The following is a 26,424-nucleotide window of genomic DNA, read 5'->3' as shown; positions in this document are numbered from 1 at the left end:
GGGGGGCCTCCAGCAGGCACTTGAGGAATTCTGGGATGGGAGAGCTGCTAGTGGGTCCTCCTGCAGCCCCTCCCCCTCTTCCTGAGAGCAGGGCTTTGGATTTGGGCCAGTTTCTTGTCAGATTGGAACCATCTTGGCCTCTTGGCCACATCCAGACTCTGCTCCTGGTTCTTCTCCCTGTACTCTCCCTTCCCTTTTTTCTCCCCCCCCCCACACTGACCCCCCCTTTCACCTGCCTGATTCTCCCAAATGATCCCTCATTGTGGGCCTCACATTCCCTCAGCCCCCCCCCCCATGGGCCCCTGCTTTCCCCCAGGAACTCTGCTGCCCCCACCTCCCTCAGGGTATATCTAGGCAGTGGGGGGGGGAGTAGGGGCTAAATGCAGGGGGAAGAGGGTTCTCTCCTACCCAGCATGGTGAGGGGTGACCTGGGGGGAATCTCAACCCTGGGCCTGGGAGTCTACAGGTCTGGGAGGGGCCTAGGGGGAGAGAGGGGCCATTCCAGGGGCCCAGGGATTCCTGATGCAGGTATCCTGACCCCCAGCTCCTGCTTAGAGATTCCTTTGGGCTGCCCTCAGACCTGGCCTTCTTTGAGGATCCCTGAGCTATGCCCCCAGGCCCCCCCGGGAGCCAAAGGCCTTTCCTGGCTCCCTTCTTTGGCCCCCTGGCCCTTGGGAAGATCCCCATCAGGGCCCAGGCCTTGGGCTCTCTGTCTCCAGTTCCCTTTAGGGATTCCCCACCTCAGCTGTGCCAGAGGGTCCCAGATGCCCTCCCCATCTCCTAGGGAGACCCCAGCACCCCTTCATCCTGTTTCCCCAGGCTCAGACTCCCCCAAGGAACACTTGAGTCTCTCCAGGGTCCTGCCCTCCTTGCCAGGATCTCTGCTGGACCCTGTGCCTTCCCAGCCCCTCCCTGGGCTCCCCTTACTGCTCCCCCTTCTGGCAGAGCTCTCAGACCCCTTCCCTGCCAGAGGGATTTGGGCTCCGCCTGGGCCTCTCCCATGTGGGATCACAAGGCCCTGCTGCTGCCTCTTGGGGGTCTGGGAGGATAGGAGAAGGGAGGGGGCAGAAGAGGAGGAACAGAGGGAGGGCCTCATCTGTCCCTTCAGACCCTCTTCTCTTCCCAAGCTGCCCCCCTCCCTGTGTGGGTAGCAGGGTCTCCCCTGAGGGCAGGCCTGACCCTGGGTGACTCCTGGGGCCTCTCACCCCATGGAGATCCCTGTGGGGCAGCCTCAGGCCTGGGAAGAGAAAGGAAAACCTCTGCCCTCTGAGTCCCTTCTCCTTCCCCAGCTCAGGGTGCAGAGGCCCAGGGCCTGGCCCCAGGAAGGATCAGGCTGATCCAGATCCTGAGCTGGGAGGGAAATCAGGGTAGCCATTGGCCCAGAGAGGGAGCCCAAAGGCAGTGAGGGAGATGGGCTTTTCTACATTGGGGAAAAGAGAGGAGGGAGGGCCCTAGGAAGGGGGCTCCAGACCAGCTCCTGCTTCTCAGAAGGGCAGAGAACTCAGACATTCCCTGGGCCAAGGGAGGCCTGTTGGGAGGCCATAATGTGGGTGGGTGGGGGGAACAGGAGCCTGAGTGGGGAGATGTAAAAAGGAATTTTTTTTTATTTTTAATTTATCAGGGAACCTGGAGTTCTCTTACCATAGGGATATGTAGTGATTAACCACTTCACAGTTATAGAAGGTAGAAACCATAGACAGGAATTAGAAACTATAGAGGCAGGGAGAAGGAACCATAAAGACTGGAAGTGAGGTAGGAAAAGGGTATAAAAGTGGGCCAGCATTAGATGGTCAGTCTGTCAGTTGATGGTAGTTAGCGCTGACGGTTTTGGGAAAGTTTGCTGTTGTGTGTTGGGTTGGTGGTTGGCGGTTAGTTGTTGGAATATAAAGGCAGGCCGCAGGTTACTGAGAGGGCTTTTTGGCTTTAGCCTTTCTTGAACTTTTTGGAAGGTGGCTGGTCTTCATTGACAGACCTAATTGGGGTTGGATTAAATACTAATTGAGTTGGTATTGATTGGGCTGGATTGGGTTGGAACTTTGTGGGGCGGTTGTTATTAGCGGTAGTTATAGGCAGTTATAGGTAAATATAGGCAGTTTTAAGTAGTAAATATAGGAAGTTATACTTAGTTATAGGATAACTAGTATAAACATTAGGAAATCTTTCTCTACCTCTTTCCTATATTTCTCTCTTTACTATATTCATTTTATAATATTCTTTTACTATATTACTATTTTAATTAAACTAAATTGTTTAGTTTAGCTAAAAGCTGCTAGAAGTTTTCTTTCCTCTAGCTTGAAGGGATGATATTAATTTATAACTCTTATTATATTCTCATTAAAACTTAAATTATTAAAAGCTGCTCTCTTATTTTGTCAAAACTCCTAATATAACCCTGACAGAGACAAGGCCAGGAAAAGATGGAGGAGCTTCACCAGATGGACTCACTGGGGCTCCTTTGCTGCCTCTATAGGGTGCCTGGAGTCAAAGGGATGGCCTTTGAGAGGGACAGACTCCCGGCCCAGGTAACTGTGTTCCAACCCCAGTTGGGAGCCCCATTACCCAGTGAGGCCCTTCCCTGGCTCTGACACAAGATGCACCAGGAAGCTGCTCCCTCCTTCCTGCCGGGCCATTTCTGTACCCATATCCAAGACAGGAAGAATAGCCTTTCCCAGCTCTTTTCTCAGCTTTGGGAGTGATTCCTCAGCCCTTGGGCAGCTTAGACCCCCAGAGTTCCCTCCAGACTGCCTCCCGTGTCGGATTTCTCCCTGGGAACAAGTGAGTGCCAAGGACGACCGTTGATTCCTCCTTCCCTTTCTGGGGTTCCTGTCTTTGCTCTCTCTGCTTGCCTGGCAACCTCTTCCTCTGCTTCTTTTCACCTGTTCCCTCTTGAGTCTGGCCTGGAACAGAGCCTGAAGGTGTCCCCTGGTCTGTGCCATCCTCAGGGCAGACATTGTCCCCTGGTGCTGCTCACTGGCTTCTGCCTCAAGTCCTCGAGTCTTCCTGGGGCTCTCCAGCTCCTTCCTGTCTCCCACTTCTTAGCCCAAGTCAGCCAGTCTGGAGGAACAGCCTGGTGTGTGCCTGGCACTGCTCAGCACAAAGGAAGGGAGAAGCCATCGGCTGCTCTCCAGGCCCCCCCAGTCTGACTGAGGAGACCCTTTAGCAGCCGTGTCCAAACCAGTGTGGGGGTGGGGGTGGGAGGGAGGCATTGTGGGAGGGAAGGCTCTGAGAATTCTGGGGAGATCATTGGTTCCCGAGGGGAGGATTCAGCTGAGACTTGAAGGAAGCTCAGAGGCCAGAGGCAGGAGGGAGAACCTTCCCTGCAGGGAGACAGGCAGCCCCTGGAAAGGCCCAGAATCAGACAAGGGAAGGTCTTGGCCAAGGATCAGCCAGGAGGCCAGTATCCCTGGGTCAGAGGAGGAGGAGGGAGGTGTGAGGGGAGAGGAAGGGGCTGGAAGGTCAGTATATGCCTGTGGAGTCTGTTGTAGGAATGGTCAGGGTCCTTGCCAGGGACAGCCAGAATCTGGCATCTGGGGAGGCCCCAAAGAGCTCCCCTGTGGCTTTTGTATCCCCTCCAGAGTGTGACCCCCCCCACTGGCCTGCTGTTGAGCTCCTTGACCCAGAGAGAGTGTGAGGAGTTTGGGGGGAGCCCAGGAAGGACCCTCACAGAGAAATGGGGCCTTTTTCTCAGAAGAGGAGCTTCAAATGTTCTTGAGCAGAGCTGTTTGTACCAGAGTCAGGAGCTAGGTACATTCCTTCTCTGTTCAGTAGAATTCCTCACTGGTCTAGTCCTTCTCTTGGACAAGCTGAAGAGAAAGGGGCGAGTTTCTGGAAGGCCTGGGAGTGTTCTGTGCAAATAGGGTGAGAGAGGTCCTGAGGGAGACATCCTGGCCTTGTCGTAAAGGCATCCAACTCAGTGGAAAGAATGGGATACAGACAGACTGGAGAGCTTTATGTTCTCCAAAAAATCTGCTTTCAAAAAATCTGTGTAATAACTCTCTGCGTTAAATGTTCTCATTCTCATCATTTCACAGTTGAGGAAACTGAGGCAAACAGAGGTTAAGCTTCTGTGCAGAAGTTTTTCTGTTTTAAGTAATCAAACTTTTCCCTTTTTTTGTTAATTGCCTCTACCTCCAGTTGGCCAAGCATTCGTGTCCTTGAACTGCAAGAACTGAGGCAATTCTCCAAGGAAGACAAGCAGGGGAATGCTGCCTGTCAATAAAAGGGGTCAGGGGCTTGCCTCTGATAATGTTCCAAACCTAAGCAGGAAGCTAGATCTCTTTGGTAGGTTTGAGGGAGCACAGAATAAAGAACAGACAGAGTAAGTGGTGTTTATCATAGGATGGAGGGTCACCATTGGTGATAGAGCTGGGATAATCAGGGACACTGTGACTGATTGGAATAATCAATACTAAGGACCCAGCAATGCCCCAGCCCTGCTTCTCTCCTCAGACTAAGAGAGTCTTGTGGGAGGTCAGTGCAAGGTCAGGGCCCCAACTTTGGGCAGCAAACAATACATCTGAGATTGGTCAGGGGTGTAGAAAGACTAGAGCTGACTCCTTGGGGCTTGCCTGAATCTTCCAAGGCCAGCAAATGCCGTGGAATGAGGCCAGAACAGTGATGAAGTGCCCCAGAGCTGGATTCTGCTTGTCACTTATTACAGGCTGGCTGAATGTGGAGCTGAGTCAGGAGGCAGAGAACCAGGATTCAGGCAGTTACCTGACAAAAGCAGTTACTGGTAAATAGGATCGATAAGTAAGTGACACAAGATCAATTCAGCTGTCTCTGAGGATAGGTCAGAAAGAGAGAGAGAGGTCTCAGCCTTTCTAGATTGAATTCTTGATTCAGCACATGAAAAGTGTTCTAAATCCTTGAAATTGGAGAAATGAAAATCAAAACAACTCTGAGGTACCACCTAACACTTAGCCGACTGACTAACATGACAGCAGAGGAAAGTAATGAATGTTGGAGAGGATGTGGAAAAATTGGGATATTAATGCACTACTGGTGGAGTTGTGAATTGATGCAAACATTCTGGAGGGCAATTTGGAACTAAGCCCAAAGGGCTTTAAAAGACTGCCTGTCCTTTGATCCAGTCATACTACTTCTGTGTTTATACCCCAAAGAGATCATATGGGAAAAGACTTGTACAGAAATATTTATAGCTGTACTTTGTGATGGCAAAAAATTGGAAAAGGAGGGGATGCCCTTCGATTGGGGAATGGCTGAATAAACTGTGGTACGTGATGGTGATATTGTGCTCAAAGGAATAATGAACTGGAGGAATTCCATGTGAACTGGAATGACCTCCAGGAAGTGATCCAGAGTGAAAGGAGCAGAACCAGGAGAACATTGTACACAGAGACGGATACACTGTGGTACAATTGAATGTAATGGACTTCTCTACTAGCAGCAATGCAATGATCCAGGACAATTCTGAGGGACATATGAAAAAGAATGCTGTCCACATCCAGAGAAGGAATCGTGAGAGCAGAAACAGAAGAAAAACAACTACTTGTATAGAGATCCTGCTCTATAACCAGAGACTAATCTGAGTGGCCTAGGGTGGTTGTCGGATGTAAAGAACAAAAAAGATTGGAAGCATAGCTTGTTAGCTCAAAGTGCTCTGAGGGATACAGGAGTCACCAATTTATTATAAAGGAAATTAAAGACCTCCTTCCCCCAAAAGCCCAAGAAAGTTTCCCACAGTTACAGAGAGCAGTATTTTTACTATAGTCAAAACAAAAGCCTTAGAAGCCTCCAGGTGTAGATAAAAAACCTATGCTAAACTATCAGCTATATGGAGCCTGGGACATCTCATTAGGTTGGAAAGCCCCTGAAGTTCTCAGCCTTGATGGTATTAAACAATTTTTTGAGCCTCATTATTTTACTTTAATTCTGGGCAAACTGCCCTGCCAAGGGTTCAACCTTGGCCATACCAGCCAGCTGTATTCTTGGTCAAAGGGGAACAGTGTTAGCCCCACTCCTGCTGGATTTCTGAGAGCCCAAAGCTTTTTCAATAAAACTATAATGCATTTTAAAGGAAGGTGTAAGAGGGAGATTTTAGGTATTTTATAAATATATATTTAAAGTGTGGTCGACAGGAATCAACAATTCAGATTGATTCCATAATTAAAATAGACCCAAGTCAGGATCGGTTTAAGGTAGTTTATTTACAATTAGGAAGGTAAAAGGGAAATTGAGAGAGGGAGAGGCTAGTCCAGACCTGCAGAGGCCTGGACAGAGAGAGAGGGTTAAAAGGCTAATTAAACTAGGCTACAAGCCACAAGACCTTAGAAATCAGAGAGGCTATAAGCCTACTTAAGGCAGAGTTTGGAAATGCCAAGGTAGGCCAAGGAAGTCAGCCTAACTTACCCACGTGACAATTCAGAGTAGAAGCATTCTGAGTTCTCAGCCAAGCACCTTCAGCACCAAGTCCAAAGCCAGAGCTCTTCACCAGCTTGTAACCCACATATTTAAAGAGATAGTGTCTTGTCATTTCCTGTGGGCCCACCTCTAATTCAAGTGGACCAATGGCAGCCTCTACACTGATTTGGACTGCCCAAAGGGCAGCCCCTTGTTCTTGATTTGATACTTATTGTCACGTGTGATTAACTTATCTCCCCTCCCCGCTGAGGGAGGTGGGGGTGATATAATCTAGATGCCTAGGGTAAGTAGATTTTTGACTATGAATGGACTAGAGCTAATTCTTTACACAAAGGTGAGAATTATGAAAGGAATCAAAAGAGGAATCTCAGATTTTTATCTTAGATAACCCACTCCGTTTCTCGAACCTGAAAGGGAGAAAAGCCAATACATGGCTCTGCCGGTCTGTATTGATCTTTTGAGGGGGTCCAGATAAAAATATCTACTTGAGATTCTAATTTCTCATAATAGCTCCCAACATACTTGATCACATGGTTCGATGGGGATAGGATTGGGGATGTAGACTCAAAACCATCACCCTAGTGCAAGTATTAATAATATGGAAATAGGTCTTGATCAGTGACACATGTAAAACCCAATGGAATTGTTCGTTGAGTATGGGAGGGGGGTGGGAGGAAGGAAGGGAGGGCAAGAACATGAATCATGTAAACATGGAAAAATATTTTAAATCTATTAATTGAATAAAATGTTTCAAATCCAAAAATTAAAAAAAAAAGAGATTCCTGTGTGAGTCTGGCATAAAGTCAGGGTTTGACTTTGGACAGCAAAACAGACATCTTGAAGTGGGTTGTGGGTGTAGAAAGACTAGAGCTGACTCCCTGGAGCTTGCCAGAATCTTCCAAGGACATTGAATGCCTTGGAATGAGGCCAGAACAGTGAAGAAATTCCCCAGAGCTGGATTCTGCACTTCATCTATTACAACCTGGCTGAATGTGGAGCTGAGTCAGGAGGCAGAGAACCAAGACGCAGGCAGTTACCTGACAAAAGCAGTTACTGGCAAATAGGATCAATAAGTAAATGATCCGAGATCAGCTCAGCCTTCTCTGAGGATGAGTCATCTGGGTTGCATCCTGAGTCCCTGCGCCCTCTGGAACACATTCTCTCCTCCTGCCTTCCATAGTGTGATAAGTAAAAACTGATCTGGGGGCTCATTACCAGATTAATAAGCATTTATTAGTAGAGAGAGAGAGAGAAAAGTCTCAGCCTTTCTAGATCTCATTCTTGATTCAGCCTGGGCTTGCCAGACATCAAGAATCAGGAAAACTAAGAGACAAACCCCCAGCCTAGAAAGCCAATTAGTTCTTTGGGGAAGTATCAAAGCTCCCTCTCCTTCCCTCGCCTGCCTTTTACCTTTCCAGCTGCTTCCTCTGTGGCTCAGACTGGCACTTTGGTGACTCTCACACTGACAGTGGATGCCCTGGGACACAGCAACAGGACAACAGACATGTGACTGACACCTACATCCCACCTCGGGGGCCCTGGGGATCCAGGCTGCACTGGAGATTCCTTACAGATTTCCCTTCACACACTAGAAACTCCTCAGCTTCCTTCCAGAGCATCCTAGAGCTGCTTCTCTCAAGCCTCCATTGGGCTCTTACAGACTCAGTTTTTAGTGCTGGCTCTGACACTGACAAGGGGCGGGACCTTTGGGCACTTCCCTTCCCTGCGTGTCAATTTCCTCCTGTAACTGACCAGAGGTGGGCTCTTCATTGTGATGTGACTTTCAGCCCTCTGTGCTCTGCCTTGGGCTGCTCTAGGAGGTGGTGACGTTCAAAGATGTGGCTGTGGACTTCACGAGGGAGGAGTGGCGCCTCTTGTCCCCTCCCCAGAAGGAGCTGTACAAGGAGGTGATGCTGGAGAATGCCCAGAACCTGCTCTCTGTGGGTAAGGAGCCTTTCCCTTGCTGCCCGAGTCTGCCATCCAAGGGAATATGGCCCTCAGCAGGAGGCAGAGTTGGGAGGAATTTTCAGTCATGAGGAAGAGGTGAGGGTTGGTATGGAGAGTCACAAATCCAGGACCCTCCTGCTGCCTGGTTCTCCTGTAAAAGGACTTTACATTGTGTAATGGGACCTTGGGGGTTCCCTTTGGTGCTCCTGAAGTTCAAGATCAAGTTCATATTGGAGAATGTCAGATGTGAAAATAATCTCAGCTGATTTCATCTCGCCTCTCCCTGTCCTGGAACTGTGTTTCCCAAACCCATCTTGGAAAACTGTTCAGGAGGGTTTTCCTCCTACCCTCTTCCCCTCTATTGTTGATCTACTATTGGGGATCTTTTTCTCTTTAACCAGCATAAACTCGTAGCTCACAGTTCCTCAGTGTCCCCAGGAGAAATGGTTTGTCCTTAGTCTTCCTTCCTATTGCCCTAAGCCTCCAGCAGAGCCAGAAAGGAAGCGAGGGAAGGGATGAAAACTTTATAACGACCTGCTCTTGGCCTGGGGCTCTACCAAGGGTTTTCTTTGTAATGTTATGGCACTTCTTCCTCACCTTCATCTTACTAATTCAGTGACACAATTATCCCCATTTTTCAGATGAGGAAATAGATTCAATTAAGTGGCTTGTTCTGAGGCACCCACATAACAGCTGTTTCTAGCAAAATGTAAACTGAGGTCTTCCTGCCTCTAATCCCAGGCCCCTGCTCTCTTACCTTCTAGCTGCCTCTCATTTCCAGATAATGGAAAAATGTGGTTGGAGTCCAGCCTTCTCTGAAGAAAGTGCCCTAGAACCTAATATTCTGGTTTCAGATTGGTTCCCTGACCTCCCCCTGCCCTCCCCACCCTATATACTCAGGAGACTCTCCTCCAGGAGGCCCCATAAGCCTCCCAAAGGCCCTGTTTGCCCTCCTTTGTGATTGTCAGGGTGAACAGACTGGCCGAGAGACAGCATTGGGCCCAAGGAGGATGGTTGAATTCCCCAGGAGAGGAGGCAGAGACTCCCTGAGAGAAGAGTCCATCAGGCTCAGAGTGGGATGGAGGAATAGGCAGGATGAAGGGACAAAAGCCATTCCCTCCAGGTCCCTGTGTCTGGGGCTTCAGACTGACCCAGAACACTGACCCTCAGACCCAGTTTGGGAGTTTAGGAGTTTCTGCCAGAATGAACCTGAATAGGATGGAGGAGGGGGGCTGTTGCTCATTCAAGGTCCCCCAGCATGGTAAAAGGCACATCCTCTCCTGGATTTCTGCATTACAGACAATGAGGGGGAAGACAGACTCCTGTGAGAACCCCATGGGCAGAGTCTCTGAGCTAACTCACTGGCCTCCCCAACCTTGCCCTAAAGCGAACTTAGTGATGAACTTCTCTCCATCCTCCTCCCTGATTGATTCTTCCTTGCCCAGGGCTACCAGCTCCCCCAGAAGATGTGCTCTCTTATTTGGAGCAGACAGATGCCCCATGGATGCCAGAGCAAGAAGGCCTGCAGAGCTGCTGCCCAGGTGAGGGAGGGGAAAAGAAATATGGGAGAGACGGGGTGACCAGAGTCTTCTGTGTGCTCTGGTGAAGCCAAGGCTAGATTTGGGGGTAGGAATACCTGACTTGGAATTCTTTTGCAATGGTTTTAGCAGGGGCTCCCTGGGGAAATCATTGAATTCCTGAGCCTCAGTTTCCCCATCTGTGAGATGAGACTTTTGGACTCCATTTTCTATCAGCTCCCTTCATTGGATCAGTCTGTGACCCTCTAAAAAGTCAGTGGTTGGGACTGAAGGGCCCAGAAGTCTGCTACAGGAACCAGAAGAGCTGAGCTTATCCCCTCTGGGCTCTCTAGTAACTATAAACTCGTATGAGGGCTTGCTGTGTGCTGGGTCCTGGGCTAAGTTAGGGGAGACATAAAGGACGGCAGTGGACATTGCCAGCCCTCCTGGAGCTCAACTTTTGCTGGAGCAGATAGCAGCATGCCGACAATTCTGTAGAAACCCTCCAGATCCCAGTTCAAGGACACCCAGTCATGAGAGGGAAGGCTCTGAAGGGAAAGAGCATTAGAGAAGTCTAATGGGGGAGGTGGTCTGGGGCTTTAGGAGAGCCAGACTGAGAATTCTGGGGCAAAGTTTAACAGAGAAATCAAGGGAAAGGCAGTGGCACAACTCACTGAAAATTGCCATGTCTATTAGTATAGCCCTGAACCTGAGGACAGACTTTGGACAGTATGTCATGGGGAGGAAGAGATCAAGTGAGAGTGTTTGGAGCATTGGGTAGGAATGGTTTATTGGTTCCAGAGGAAGAGAGTCATTAGCTTATTAGCATGGGAAAGGCTGAAGATGAACGAACAATGGGGGCCCTGCAGGGAGGAACAGACTGGGCTTAGATGAGGGATGGGATGGGCTTCTTTGCCCATGGTGTAAGAAATAAAATGGAGATATATATATTAGGGTTTTATTGAAAGCCATATTGATAATTAAAGCCACATGCCTGATAAGAGCTAGTTCAAATGCCGCACCATGCCTTCCTACCTGGCCTCTTCAGCAGGAAAGAGGAAGTATCAATTCTGTCCTAAGTCTTTATACCTTTGTTTATGTAAGCATACTTCCTGCCCACCTGTATTACACAAGAAGAATCATAAGAAATGCAGTTTGTAAGAGATCTAAATGTCCACAGGAAGTTTATCTCAAAGATATTTTTTATCATCTCAGATAATCTGATAAGGACAGTTTAGTTGATAAGGAAATAAGGGGACACACGGGAGTTGTCTTTAGCTCATGCTTCCAGCTCTGTCTCTAGGAGCATGGAGTTTATTATATATATTTCAAGACTCGTTTCACACAAAAGAATACCCCCCCAAAACTTCGCAGATGCATAGAAGTTACAAATTATGCCATATCAAAACACAAAAGGTCTCGTTAGCTTCAGAATAGAACAAGGCCAAGGCCGAATTTTGACTGGGTTCTTATCAGAAAGCCAAGTCCGGGAATATTTTTCTCAGTGTTGAATTGCCCCTGCTAAGGTCTTGGCCTTGGCTGTTCCAGGCAACTGCATTCCTGGCTAAAGGGGAACAGTGTTAACCCTTTAAATTCAGGTTTTCTAGGAACTTAAAGCTTTTCAATAAGGCCACAATACTTTTCAACAAGAAATCACAAGGATCACAAAAGGGGTCAAAAGAAGAGTCTCAGATTTTTATCCATTCTCTTATTAGCTTCCCACCAGGGACCTCAAAATTTCCAGTATCACAATGGGAAGAAATTTTCTTTAGCTAGGAGAAGAATGACTTTTTCCTCTAATCCTGAGGCCAGAGAGGAAAAGGAGGCAGCTGAGCTGGGTGAGATGTGGAGGATAAGAGAGCTCTGCAGAGAGATCCAGCTTTTGTTCAGTTAAATAGGGGGCCAAGTTCTCAACTCAGAAGGTGAAGCAGCAGGAGGTGGGAGGAAGCCATAAGGGAGACCAGGAGTCCAGGGAAATATTGCAAAGGCTGCTGTGGTTCATGGCAAAGGGCATCCACGAGGGAGATGTCACATTATTGCCTTGCAATTGTGAGGACCCATTTGAGGTCAGGGAACCTCAATGTAGAGTGGAGTCAGGCAACTGGTGTCCTGATTTTCCTTCTCTACATTGACCTGCAGCTCATGAGCAGGAGTGAGGATTGCTGCCTTTTTTGGAAGCAATCCAAGGCTAAGGTTTCCCTAACTCATCAGATCCAGGTCCTGTCCTGGTCTCTGGGGCTCAGTCTTTTTCCTGTTCTTGGACAACCAGGTAACTACAGCACCTCACTTTAGGGAAATGAGAGCCTAGAGAAAAGCCTCTGGTACCTTAAGGATTGGGTGTGCTCTGGTTCCAATGGAATTACTGTTGACTGCTGAGAAATAAGAACAAGAGAGAGACAGAAACACTGCTGAGGCCAGAGCATGCATTTGCCTTCCAGGAGAGAGACCAAAATGCAAGGATCCTGGTAGAGTTTGGGCCTGACATAATCCCCAGGTCTAATCAGTAATCATGGATTAAATAATAAATATGTTCTAGGAACCATGTTAAGACCTGCACATACAAAAGAAGAAACACCAGTCTGGGCTATCCTGGAGTTCACAATCTAGAACCCAGACATGGAGGTTGTTTAGAAGGAAGCAGTAGATCCTGAATCTCACCCTGAGATGATCCAGGGAGAAAGGAGTGTTGGGGAATCCAAATGCATTTAATTCAACAGGGAAGTCAGGAACTAGAGGAGTGAACAGAATGACAGTTTAAGGAAAAAAGCAATCAAAGGAACACTTCCCAGCTGTGTGACCCTGGGCAAGTCACTTGACCCCCATTGCCTACCCTTGCCAATCTTCCACCTATAAGTCAATATACAGAAGTTAAGGGTTTAAAATTTAAAAAAAGCAATCAAAGGAGGAAATAATCCAAATTCTAATGATAAAAATAAACATCACCATTTGCATATGGCCCCTCATCTGTGCCATACACTTTGTAAATATTATCTCATTAGATCCTCATAGGAACCCTAGGAGTCACTTGATATTATTATGCCCATGTTATAGTTTAAGAACCTGAGATCAACAGAGCTCCTGTGACTTGCTCAGGCTTAATAGTCCTAGCAAGTTTCTGAGGTACAATGAGAATGCACCACCACCTGTATTGGGATTTTTAAGAAAACACCAATATCCATGTAAGGTTCGAAATAGGAAGAGAATTGTACGAGCTTTCTTGCCCATTTCCTTATAAAAGGACCATAGACTCAATTTACTGTATAAGACATATTTTCAAACATGAGAAATGTCATGTTTTTGTTTAAATTGTATTTAGGTGAAGGATTATATATATTTTTTAAAAACCTCACCTTCTGTCTTGGAGTCAATACTGTGTATTGGCTCCAAGGCAGAAGAGGGGTAAGGGTAGGCAATGGGGGTCAAGTGACTTGCCCAGGGTCACACAGCTGGGAAGTGTCTGAGGCCAGACTTGATGAAGGTGAAAAGAGGCATTTAAAGAAAAGTAACGGCTGCTTTCAAGGAGTAGAGAACAGAATAAAATCTTTTATGCCTTGAATAATTGCAAATAAGAGTGCTGAGTTTATTCATCTGATCTCAGATACTAGAACAAAAAATAAGATGGAAAGCAATCACAAAGGGAATTACATAATGCATACAGAGAAGCTAAATGATGAAATAATAGGCATACTCAGTGGTGTCATATGTATGAAGAGAGGGTTGAATATATAGACAATGAAAATGAAAGCAAAGAGATTGAAAGTGAATAGTCTAGTGCTGTGGACAGAGCATGCCCAGCCACAAGATTTGGTCTCAGCTGCCAGGATTTCGGGTCCAGTCACTCATCCAGGCTTTCTGAGGTCATGGTCTGGATTCAGAATGTAATAAAGCTAGCCTGTCCAAAATCCCAGATTTGTGATGAAGAGCCAATGAGATCACGTGGTAGTCTCTTTGTTATTTAAATTGTTCTTTAGCTTTGAGGTAATGGCATTTTCAAAGGATAGATTGTTCCCATTTAGGTTGGAAGATTTTTCTTCATACCCGAGGTAATAGGATATAAAGCAGGTTATGTTCGTACAATTGAGGAAAGGAGATAGAGTTATATATGTATATATGTTGCTCTATATGTATGTTTTACTATTTGTTTCTTTTAGGAGAGATCAGATCTGAAATGAAAGCAAATGCAATAGACATAAGCCCTTCTGTGGAAGAAATGGACCTACAGAGATTTATGAGTGATGATTCTGATAACTTTGCTTTCACAGAATTCTGGGTTGCACCTCAAAATTCATCTCATACTGAACATCAAAGAATGTACACTGAGGAAAAATCTAGTGAAAATAATGAGTGTGGAAAGACTTTTATGCACAGGGCCAGTCTTGTTAGACATCAGAGAATCCACACTAAAGAGAGACCTTATGAATGCAACCAATGTGGAAAGACATTCACAAATAACTCCAATCTTGCTGTACATCGGAGAATCCACACTGGGGAGAAACCTTATGAATGTAAGCAGTGTGGAAAGACATTCACAGATAAATCCAGTCATGCTGTACACCAGAGAATCCACACTGGGGAGAAACCTTATGAATGCAAGCAGTGTGGAAAGACATTCTGTCGGAGCTCCCATCTTGCTGTACATTATAGAGTCCACACTGGGGAGAAACCTTATGAATGTAAAAAATGTGGGAAGACATTCAGAAGCAGCTCCAGTTTTGCTATGCATAAAAGAATCCACACTGGGGAGAAACCTTATGAATGCAAGCAGTGTGGAAAGACATTCAGAGATAAATCCAGTCTTGCTGTACATCAGAGAATCCACACTGGGGAGAAGCCTTATGAATGCAACCAGTGTGGAAAAGCTTTCAGTTATAGCTCCAGTCTTGCTGTACATCATAGAATCCACACTAGGGAGAAACCCTATGAGTGCACCCAATGTGGAAAAACATTTGCAGAAAACTCCCATCTAGCTGTACATCAGAGAATCCACACTGGGGAGAAACCTTATGAATGCAAGCAGTGTGGAAAGACATTCACAAATAACTCCAATCTTGCTGTACATCGGAGAATCCACACTGGGGAGAAACCTTATGAATGCAAGCAGTGTGGAAAAACATTCACAAATAACTCCCATCTTGCTGTACATCAGAGAATCCACACTGGGGAGAAACCTTATGAATGCAACCATTGTGGAAAGACATTCACAGTAAACTCCCATCTAGCTGTACATCAGAGAATCCATACTGGGGAGAAACCTTATGAATGCAAACACTGTGGAAATACCTTCCGTCGGAGCTCCCATCTAGCTGTACATCAGAGAATCCACACTGGGGAGAAACCTTATAAATGCAACCAGTGTGGAAAGACATTCAGAAATAACTCCAATCTTGCTGTACATCAGAGAATCCACACTGGGGAGAAACCTTATGAATGCAACCAGTGTGGAAAGTCATTCACTAGCAGCTCCAGTCTTGCTCTACATCAGAGAATCCACACTGGGGAGAAACCTTATGAATGCAAGCAGTGTGGAAAGGCATTCACAGTAAATTCCAATCTTGCTGTACATCAGAGAATCCACACTGGGGAGAAGCCTTATGAATGCAACCAGTGTGGAAAGTCATTCACTAGCAGCTCCAGTCTTTCTCTACATCAGAGAATCCACACTGGGGAGAAACCTTATGAATGCAAACAGTGTGGAAAGACATTCACAAATAACTCCAATCTTGCTGCACATCAGAGAATCCACATTGGGGAGAAACTGTATGAATGTAAGCAGTGTGGAAAGGCATTCAGTCAGAGCTCCCATCTTGCTGTACATCAGAAAATCCACCCTGTGGAGGAACCTTAAGAATACAAGCTTTGTGTAAAGATGTTCATATGCAGTCTTGCTATTGTGTGAAGAAAATTTACCCTCCCCCCATTCTGGGGCACCATACCTGCCTTCATCCTGAAATTGACTCGGAGGTGAGGACTGTGTGATGGAAACCATTGAGTGAGGATAGAATGGCAGCAGGAAAAAGACAGCAATTGAATCAAGAAATCACAAGAGAAGGGAAGGATTATGTCCCCTGGACTACCCTGGGCACCCCAGGCAAAACAGAAAGCCACAGTTGGCTTCTGAGATGTGCTGTTTGAGAGTTAGTGGGCAGAGAAAAGCTTTGAAAAACTGAAGCAAGAGTGGATTTCCAGGCTCTTCTCTTCCAGTTTTGTTGCTTGCTGGACTTCCCTGTGAGCATGGCTAGGGTGCCCTAATGGTGGCCACAGGATAGCAAGCTAAATGGAGCAGTGAGGATAGTATATCTCTACTATTTTTCAATCTTTTTCTGCTACTACCATAGATTAAATAGAGTTCATTTAGGGCTAGTCTCATAATTTTCCCTCTTATACTGTACATCACAGAAATGACATTCACCTGAGCTCTCACCTTGCTCAAAATCAGACAATTTACTGTACTATATCATAAGCTATCCTAAAATAAGGTCCAAATGGGCATATGATTTAGACCTAAAGTGTGATCCCATAAGAAAATTAAGAGAGCATAAAATAGTTATCTTTCAGATCAATTTATTGATAAGGAGAGAATTTATGACCAAATAAGAAATAAATAGCATTATGAGGTATAAAATAGGTAATTTTTATTATATTGAATTCAAAACAGAATAAAACTAATTCAACCAAGTTTAAAAATGGAAAGAAGTTATCATTTATTTTACAATATGTCCAATTAGACACTTAATTTTTTTAAAATTCTAACTCTATTCTCAAATGCCTTAATTCATCATTTCATGTCTTCTGGATCTAAAGAGGAGTTAATTTATGAAGGAAATAATGTCTTTTCTCTATAGAAATCATTTATAATTAGCATCATTTTCTATGTAAGGGTTTCCAAAAAATTGATTTATTTAAAAAACAGTTGATTAATTTCATTAATTAATTTAGAATATTCTTCCCAGGTTATGTGAATCATGTTCTTGTACCTTTCCTTCCAGCCTCCTCCTGTAGGCAATGAGAAATTCCACTGAGTTTTATATGTGTCAGTGACCAAGGCCTATTTCCATGTTATTAATATTTGCACTAGGGTGATTGTTTAGAGTCCTCACCCCAATCATATCCCCATCTACCCATATGTTCAAGCAGTGTTTTCTTCTGTATTTCTACTCTCACAGTTCTTCCTCTGAATGTGTTTAAGCCCCTCGGAATTATCCTGGATTATTGCATTGTTATTAGTAAAGAAGTCCATTACATTCAATTGTGCCACAGTATATCAGTCTCTGTATACAATGTTCTCTTGGTTCTACTCCTTTCACTCTGCATCAATTCCTGGAGGTCATTCCAGTTCACATGGAATTCCCCCAGTTTATCATTCCTTTCAGCACAATAATATTCCATCCCCATCAGATAACCAAAAATTTTTCAGCCATTCCCCAATTGAAGGGCATACCCTCATTTTCTGTTTTTTTTTTGCCACCACAAAGAGTGTGGCTATAAATATTTTTGTATAAGTCTTTTTCCTTATTATCTCTTTGGGGGTACAAACCCAGCAGTGGCATGGCTGGATCAAAGGGCAGGAAGTCTTTTATTTGTTTTTGTTTTCATATTTTTTAATTTTAAAATTTTTAATTAATTTAGAACATTTTCCCATGGTTACAGGATTCATGTTCTATCCCTCCCCTGCCCCCACCCTCTTCCATAGCTGACCCACAGTTCCACTGGGTTTTACATGTGTCATTGATCAAGACCTATTTCCATATTATTGATATTTGCACTAGGGTGATCATTTTAGAGTCTATATCTCTAGTCATGTTGCCATATACCCATGTGCTTAGCAGTTGTTTTTCTTCTGTGTTTCCACTCCTGCAGTTCTTTCTCTGGATGTGGATAGTGTTCTTTCTCATAAGTCCCTCAGAATTGTCCTGGATCATTGCATTGCTGCTAGTAGAGAAGGCCATTACACTCGATTGTGCCACAGTGTATCAGTCTCTGTGTACGATGTTCTTCTTGTTCTTCTCCTTTTACTCTGCATCAATTCCTGGAAGTCTTTCCAGGTCACATTGAATTAATTCCTCTAGTTCATCATTCCTTTGAGCACAATAGTATTCCATCCATCACCAGCAGATGCCACAATTTGTTCAGCCATTCCCCAATTGAAGGACATACGTCATTTTCCAGTTTTTTGCCGCCACAAAGAGCACGGCTATAAACAGTTTTGTAAAAATCTTTTTCCCTATGATCTCTTTGGGGTATAAACCCAGCAATGGTATGGCCGGATCAAAGGGCAGGTAGTCTTTTAAAGCCCTTTGGGCATAGTTCCAAATTGCCATCCAGAATGGTTGGATCAATTCACAACTCCACCAGCAGTGTATTAATGCCTCAATTTTGCCACATCCTCTCCAACATTTATTACTTTACTTTGCTGTCATGTTAGCCAATCTGCTAGGTGTGAGGTGTTATCTCAGAGTTGTTTTGATTTGCATTTCTCTAATTATCAGAGATTGAGAACACTTTTTCATGTGCTTACTAGTAGTTTTGATTTCTTTATCTGAAAATTGCCTATTCAGGGCCTTTGCCCAACTATCAATTGGGGAATGGCTTGGGTTTTGGTACAATTGATTTAGCTTCTTGTAAATTTGAGCAATTAGACCTTGTCAGAAGTTTTTGTTATAAAGATTTTTTCCCAATTTGTTGCTTCCTTTCTAAATTTCGTCATATTGTTTTTGTTTGTATAAAACCTTTTTAATTTAATGTGATCAAAATTATTCATTTTATATTTTGTAATATTCTCTATCTCTTGCTTGGTCTTAAAATCTTTCCCCAAAATTGGACAGGTATACTAATTTATGTTCACCTAATTTAATTATGATTTCACTCTTTATATTTATATCATTTACCCATTCTGAATTTATCTTGGTGTAGGGTGTGAAATGTTGATCTAAACCTAATCTCTCCCATATTGTTTTCTAAATTTCCCAGCAGTTTTGTCAAATAGTTGGTTTTTGTCCCAAAAGCTGGAGTCTTTGGGCTTATCGTACATACAGTATCTTGCTGAGGTCTTTTGCTCCAAGTCTATTCCACTTCTCCTCCCTTCTGTCTCTTAACCAGTATCATATTGCTTTGATAACCATGGCTTTATAGTATAGTTTAAGATCTGGTACTGGTAGGCCCCCCCATCCTTCACATTTTTTTTCATTATTTCTCTTGATATTCTTGATCTTTTATTCTTCCAGATGAACTTTGTTATATTTTTCCTAATTCTATAAAAAAGTTTTTTGGTAGTTCGATAGGTATGGCACTGAATAAGTAGATTAATTTGGGTAGGATTGTCATTTTTATTATATTAGCTCATCTTACCCAGGAGCGATTAATGTTTTTCCAGTTGAACAAGCCATCAAAGAACTCCCTAAGAAAAAAATCCCCACAGCCAGATGGATTCACAAGTGAATTCTATCAAACATTTAAAGAACAACTAATCCCAGACAAATTGACATAATAAGCAAAGAAAGCATTCTGCCAAATTCCTTTCATGACACAAATATGGTACTGATTCCAAAGCCAGGTAGATCAAAAACAGAGAAAGAAACTACAGACCAATCTCCTTAATGAACATAGATGCAAAAATCTTAAACAGAATACTAGCAAAAAGAGTCCAGCAAGTGATCACAAGGGTTATTCATTATGATCAGGTGGGATTTATACCAGGAATGCAAGGATGGTTCAATATTAAGAAAACCATGTAATTGACTATATCAGCAACCAAACCAACAGAAATCACATGATTATTTCAATAGATACAGAAAAAGCCTTTGACAAAATACAACACTCATTCCTCTTGAAAACACTAGAAAGTATAGGAATAGAAGGAGCTTTCCTCAAGAAATCATGATCACCATTCTTGCCTTCTTTTTCTCATTTGAAGCCCAAAAGATTTTGCTCAAGTCCTTTACCTTAAACCTGTGTATGTCCACCTGCCTCATATGTGTTTCTTGTAGACAACATATGGTAGGATTTGGGTTTCTAATCCACTCTGCTATTTGTTTCCATTTTATGGGCGAGTTCATCCCATTCACATTCAGAGTTATAATTATCAGTTGTGAATTCAACAACATTTTGGTATCCTCTCCTAGTTCTACCCCTTCTTCTTACACTATTTCCTTTTAAAACAGTGGTTTGCTTTATGCCAGTAATCCTTGTCCCCTCCCTTGATTTACTTCCCTTTCTACCCACTCCCTTATTATTCCCCTCTTTTTATTTTTAAGGCCTAATGAATGCCCTCTCCCTTCTTCTCCCTTCCTTTTTTTGACCTCCCCACTCCCCTGCTCCCCTTGGTTTGTCCCTTCTGACTTTCTCAGTAGGGTTAGATAGAGTTTTATATCCCAGTGGATATAGCTACTCTTCCCTCTCAGGGTTAATTACACTGAGAGTAAGGTTTAAATATTACCTCTTAATGCTCTCTTCCTCTCCTTCTTATAATAGTATTCATCCCTTCCCCTTCCCATGCCCTCTTTGTGTGTAATAGAATATCCTATTTTTCTTATTCATTCAAATTTCTCTTGGTGTCTTCTACTATTCACCTCCCTCTTTCCCACCCTCCATATCATTTTAGATCATTTAGTATTCCAACCTCTCCCTATGGATAATTCTTCTAATTACTTACTATAATAGTGAATAGAGTTCACTACAGAGAATTATACATAACATTTCTCGACATGGGAATACAAATAACTAGATCTTATTGAAGCCCTTAAAGAGGCAAATTTTAAAAATAAGACTTTTCTTACTTTCCCTTCTGTTTCTTATTTACATTTTCATGTTTCTCTTGATTTTTGTGGTTGGATATCGAACTTTCCATTTAGTCCTGGTCTTTTCCATGCAAATACTTGGAAATCTTCTATCTTGTTGAATGCCCCAACTTTCCCCTGGAAGTACATAGTCAGTTTTGATGGGTAGGTGATCCTTGGTTGTAGACCCAGTTCTCTTGCCTTTCTGAATATCATATTCCAAGCCTTGCAGTCTTGTAGTGTAGAGGCTGCCAGATCCTGTGTGATCCTGATTGATGTTCCTTGGTATCTGAATTGTCTCTTTCTGGCTTCTTGTGAAATTTTTTTCTTTTACTTGGAAGCTCTTGAATTTGGCTCTTATATTCCTAGGGGTTGTCTTTTGGGGGTCTAGTGTAGAGGGTTATCTATGGATCCTTTCAATGTCTATGTTGCCCTCTTGTTGTAGAACTTCAGGGCAGTTTTGCTGAACAATTTCTTTTAGTATGGAATCCAAATTTCTTTTAATTTCTGCTTTTTTCAGGAAGACCAATGATTCTCAGATTGTCTCTTCTAGACCTGCTTTCTTGATCTGTCAGTATCTCATTGAGATATTGCATGTTTCCTTCTATTTTATCAGTCTTTTGACTTTGTTTTATTTGTTCTTGCTGTCTTGAGAGATCACTGGCTTCTACTTGCCCAATTCTTGTCTTTAGAGACTGGTTTTCTGCTATAATCTTTTGATTTTCCTTTTTGCTTTGGTCTGTTCTGTTTTCCAGCTGTTTGATCTTAGTCTCCAATTTGCTTATCAATTCTTTTCATTTGGGGGCATCTTTTTCTAATTGCCCAATTCTATCCTTTAGAGACTGGGTTTCCTTTTCAATCTTGTCATTTCTGGTCTTTGATTTACTTGCCTCACTTTCCAGTTCTGAAATTCTGCCTTTTAAACTGTTATTTTCTTGCCAAATCTCTTCCATTTTTCTCATTATCTCAGATTTGAACTCTTCAGTAGCTTGTGGCCAGTTTTCATTATTTTGGGAAAGTTTGGATATGATTACTTGTTTGTTCTCCTCTGTTGTTTGCTCTGTTGTCTGGATTTTCTCTGTATAAAAGTTGTCGAGTGTTACAGATTTCTTCTTGATGATCTTTCTCTCTTGGGGTTCTTGTCTCTGGCTTTCCATTGTTAGCCCTGTGCCCTCTCAGGTTTATCCTCACACTCAGGGTCTGTCTGCTCTCTTTAGGCTCCTGAGACCTCAGGTCTAGTTGTTCTCAGGGTCAAGCCTCCTGGTGGTCCCCTTGCTTGTTCCTCTGCCTGAGGCTCCTTTAACAGTCTCAGGGTGCTGCTTCCACAGTCATGCACCCCTCTGCACTGGGTCCCCCTCAAGGTCCGTGCCTGCACTCAGGATCCATGTTCACGCCTGCTTTCAGGGTCTGTGTTCAAAGTCCGTGTGTTCTTTAGCCTCTTGGGGTCTTGCTCTCTCAGGGGCAGGCCCTGGTGATGCCAGGAAGCTTCCAAAGACTTAATGGGTGCCCCAAACTTGCTCAGCTCATGTTTTAGTGAGAGCTGTTTCACCCCTTTATAGCATGGAAATGCCCCAATTCCACATACCTTCAATGCTTCACCCTGTTGTTGGGTTCCTTCATTCATATGGATTTGTTTTTATGTCTTCTTGAGGAGTCCTTTATGTGTGGGTTAGGAGAGGTCACACAGCTGCTTTTTACTCTGCTGCCATCTTAACCCGGAAATCCTTGCTTTCCTTCTAATCTTGGCTTCATTAATTTTATTTGTACAAAAGAACCCTTCAATTTAATGTATTCAAAATTATCCATTTAATATTTCACAGTACTTTATTTTCTTGTTTATTTGTAAATTCTACACCTGGCCATAAATCTCATATATACTGTGTGTTTCCTGTTCTCCTAATTTGTTCATTTCTCCCTTTATGTCTAGGGCATGTGTGCAGTTTGAACTTGTCTTGGTAAATAAATGATGGAAGATACTTGTCTATAGCTAGTCTCTTCCAAACTATTTTCTAGTTTTCTCCCTAATTTTTCCCAAATAGTGAATTCTTGTTCTTATTCCAAAACCTGGAACTTTCCCTTTTTCAAGCACAAGAAGGCAATAACCTTTTATGATTGTTTGACGTATATGTATTCTGTTCCATTGATCTATTCTGGTTTCATGGCCAGTACCAGATAGGAATCACTCTTTTTCATGAGTGGAATCTTCTCTTAGGTAGATACACTTCCAGTAAATAACTTCTCCATTTCACAATCCTTTTGTCCCTGATTGTTGGGTTCTCATGATCTCTGACACAGAGATGAGCCAAAATGCACAAAAGGATTCCAAAGGTTTCTTCTGTGGACACTCCAGCCAATGGCTCATGTCCCAGGCTGATCCTTGCCCACCTCTCCAGGCTATGGTGACCCCAATATCTTGAGAACTTTCCTTTGCACCTCATGCATAAAGGCACCAACTGTTATGAGGAAGATTATTAAGTTATTATTTAGGAGACCTAACAGGAAGGGCTAGAGAATTCCACGTAGAATGGGGAAGCAGGAAGTGGCTTGCTCTCTCTGAGAAGGACTCCATGGTGGTTGAGACAAGTTGCAACCGACCCTAGGAGACCTCAGATTTCCAGAGATCCTGAAGGAAGACTGACAACTACTTGTGGGAGATTTTGGTAGACTATTTATTCCAACCTGAGTTGCAGATTAACTCAGGTTGGGTTAGCTCCCAGGATCTACCCACCTGAAGGAGTGCAGCTAGTGGTTCTGGAGGAGTTAGCTCCTGGCATCCTTTAACATCTCTGAACTCTGCTGTGAGGATTCCCACTTCAGTATCCTCTGGGTCCTACCTGGCTAAGGTCTCAGTTGAGTGTACGAAAGTCCCTCCCCTGACCCTGTACTCTGCCCTTAGTCTGAAAGTATAGAAACCCCTGTTCCCATCCTTTACCATAGTTTCTTTAATTAAATAGTTATAAACTCTTGCCTGTTAGGTCTCATAAATGATAACTTAATAATCTTCCTCATAACATCCCTAAATACACCAACTAGGATGCCCCAAATGCATTCATTACCCAAGAAGACCATGGAGGTAACCAGGCCTCCTGCATCCCCTGAGCTGATTATAATAAAAAGATACCTGATGAGCCTCAAAATAATCTTCCAATATGTAGACAGGCTTAGAAGGAAGTTCTCTAGGAATATCTGAGGCTCTCCACCCCTCACCCCCCCACCATAGAGCAATTCTTATATTCTCTTTGCTGGAAGACCCAGAGCAGGGTTTTGGGCCGATCTACCTGGAATAAATGGAAATCAGTCTTTCCCATTGATGCTTCCCAGCACCTTGGCCCTCACATTGGCCACTTGACACATGACTTATGGTTGTGGGAGGGAGAGAAGAATGACTTGAGCTGCTGCAGGGCTCTTCTAATCCAGGCACCCAATGGGTTTCCCTTGGATTGTTCTCAGATTACTCTCCGGTTGCCCCTCCTCACATTCATCACTCAGTAACTACGATAAAAACAAGAAGCTCAGGAACAGCTCAGAAGTGTGGGTTTTCCCTACTGTGCAATGGGGACTTGATCACAGTGATATGTAATGCTCCTCTGAAGCCTGGCTCTCTGCTAAGCCAGAAGGTCTAATGACTCGGTAGCTGTTGCCCTTGAACCATGAACTACAGAATGACTATCTGGTTGGTTCACACTCCAGACTCTAGTGCCTCTAAGCCAGGAGGTTGGCTTTGAACTTGCAGACAGAAAGACACTAAAGCTGGTAAAACCTTCTCCCAGCCACCATGAGTTGTGTAAATTTTAAAATTAATATTCAGTGCCTCCAAAGTATGATATTTATAAGGATTTTATTTAAAGTGCTGGGAAAGAGTCTTAACTGGCCCTTGAACAAGTCGCCTTCTCCCCCAAAGGTCCTGTCACCACACCCCCAACAACCATATCAAAAACAACCCTTGAACCCCACAGTCAATAGGAAAAGGCTTAAGGAATTAAGGATATGGTGAAAGGGAGTTTGGGTAATGTAGTTTTTAAAAGGGGTACAAGATCTTTTCAACTTTACATTCCCCCCAGTCATCCTTTGGGAGACAAGTCTCCCCAATGGATCATGAAAACATAATCAAATTAAAGTTTACAATAATTCAGAGATAAAAGGGAAATAAAAGGGAGAAAGAACAAAACAAATGTTCAGTGCATTGACAATAAGCCTTTTAGGGGCAGTTCCCTTTTCTGGCATAAAGTGTCCATTCAAAATAAATACATTCAACCCCCCAAAGTTCAGATTTGCCATGTCTCGAAATTCACTCTAGATCTTTTGGTGCAGTGTGTGGTCTCTGCATGCATCTTCATGGCATCTTCTGGATTCTGGGAGGTAGTCTTCTGTTCTAAATTAGGGTCAAATTCAAGTCCAAATTTACAGAAATAACATAGTCACTCAGAGGAGAACAACTTTACATTTCCTCCCTGAGGAAAATACAGGGATACACATGGGAATCACACAAGAATACATGGTCAAGGCATAAGGTATATGAATCAATTCTCAAAACATCAAAAAGTCCAAAGAAAAATAAAAAGGAAAAAAAAGGAAAAAGAGAAAAAAGGGGAAAAAAATAACCACCAAGGAAAATACAGGATATATATTAAAAAAAATGTGAAAGGAAAAAATTCTAGGAACAAGGAAGAGGGAAAAAAATTCACAAATCAAAGCAGGTTTCTGTAGCAATCCATGTCCCATAAGCTTTGCAACAACAATCACTCACTAACCCAATTTAGCAGCCTGGACTACAGTAAGTTGTCACATCATAAAAGAAATGGAAAAAAGGAGACTAGATCTCGAGACAAATGGGAAATAGCATTTCCCGGTGCAATACCTTTCTTCATTTCAGAGATAATGGAGCCAGAACAATCTATGTTGAGTACTTGATATCAAGTGCGGCACAAGGAAGTCCTACGTCTTAACATATGCTAAGCATCGCAACCTCGAGTCTCACACAGGATCAAGTCTTTATGTAGAATGTCATCAATCGTTGTAGGATTAGTTCAGTCTCTTTCTTTTATGTGCTCATTTGCACTTTTCAGGTCAAAAACTCTATGCTCCTTTGTGGTCCGATTTTCCTTGGATTAGACATAGTCATCGAGCAAACATCTCATAATAGTTAAATAACTAGTGGCAGGTTTCTGTAGTCCAAAGCTTTTTGTTTTAGTCAAGGATTTCAGGTCAAGGCTCTTAAACCAAAAGCCAAGATTCCTCACACTGGGGAGAAACTTTATGTATGCAACCAATGTGAAAAGTCATTCACAGTGCACTCCATTCTTGCTCTACATCAGAGAATTCACACTGGGGAGAAGCCTTATGAATGCAACCAATGTGGAAAGGCATTCAGTCGGAGTGACAATCTTGCCATGCATCAGAGAATCCACACTGGGGAGAAACCTTATGAATGCAAGCAGTGTGGAAAGACATTCACAAAAAACTCCAGGTTTGCTGTACATCAAAGAATCCACACTGGGGAGAAGCCTTATGAATGCAACCAATGTGGCAAGGCATTCAGTCAGAGTGACAATCTTGCCATACATCAGAGAATCCACACTGGGGAGGAACCTTAAGAATAAAAGCTATGTAGGAAAATGTTCACATGCAGCTCCAGTCTTGCTATTGTGTGAAGGAAATTTATACTCCCCTCTTTCTGGGGCAACATTGTGTAATTAGAAATATGTTACCCTGAAAACTGTGATTCTCAGCACCCCATTCTCTTCCTGTCATTACATGATCATGTAGACAGGATATAAATTTGGTGGAACCCTGCCTCTCACTCT

The 26,424-nt window shown here is 43.6% G+C and overlaps 1 protein-coding gene across 1 annotated transcript; it reads left to right on the top strand.

Moving 5' to 3' along the window:
• Positions 1-2,417: 2,417 nt before the first annotated feature.
• On the top strand, positions 2,418-26,214 carry LOC123230587 (zinc finger protein 883-like). Its single transcript, XM_044656719.1, has 5 exons — positions 2,418-2,522; positions 8,202-8,328; positions 9,777-9,872; positions 14,000-15,542; positions 25,896-26,214. The coding sequence occupies exons 1-5, from the start codon at positions 2,418-2,420 to the stop codon at positions 26,212-26,214; spliced, it is 2,190 nt and encodes a 729-aa protein (XP_044512654.1).
• The last annotated feature ends 210 nt before the right edge of the window (positions 26,215-26,424 follow it).

The sequence above is a fragment of the Gracilinanus agilis genome, chromosome 1 (genome assembly GCF_016433145.1).
Source record: "Gracilinanus agilis isolate LMUSP501 chromosome 1, AgileGrace, whole genome shotgun sequence".
In the NCBI taxonomy this organism is placed as follows: Eukaryota; Metazoa; Chordata; class Mammalia; order Didelphimorphia; family Didelphidae; genus Gracilinanus; species Gracilinanus agilis.
The sequence above is the reverse complement of the archived record's forward strand: the minus strand, read 5'-3'. Positions and strand labels throughout refer to the sequence as shown.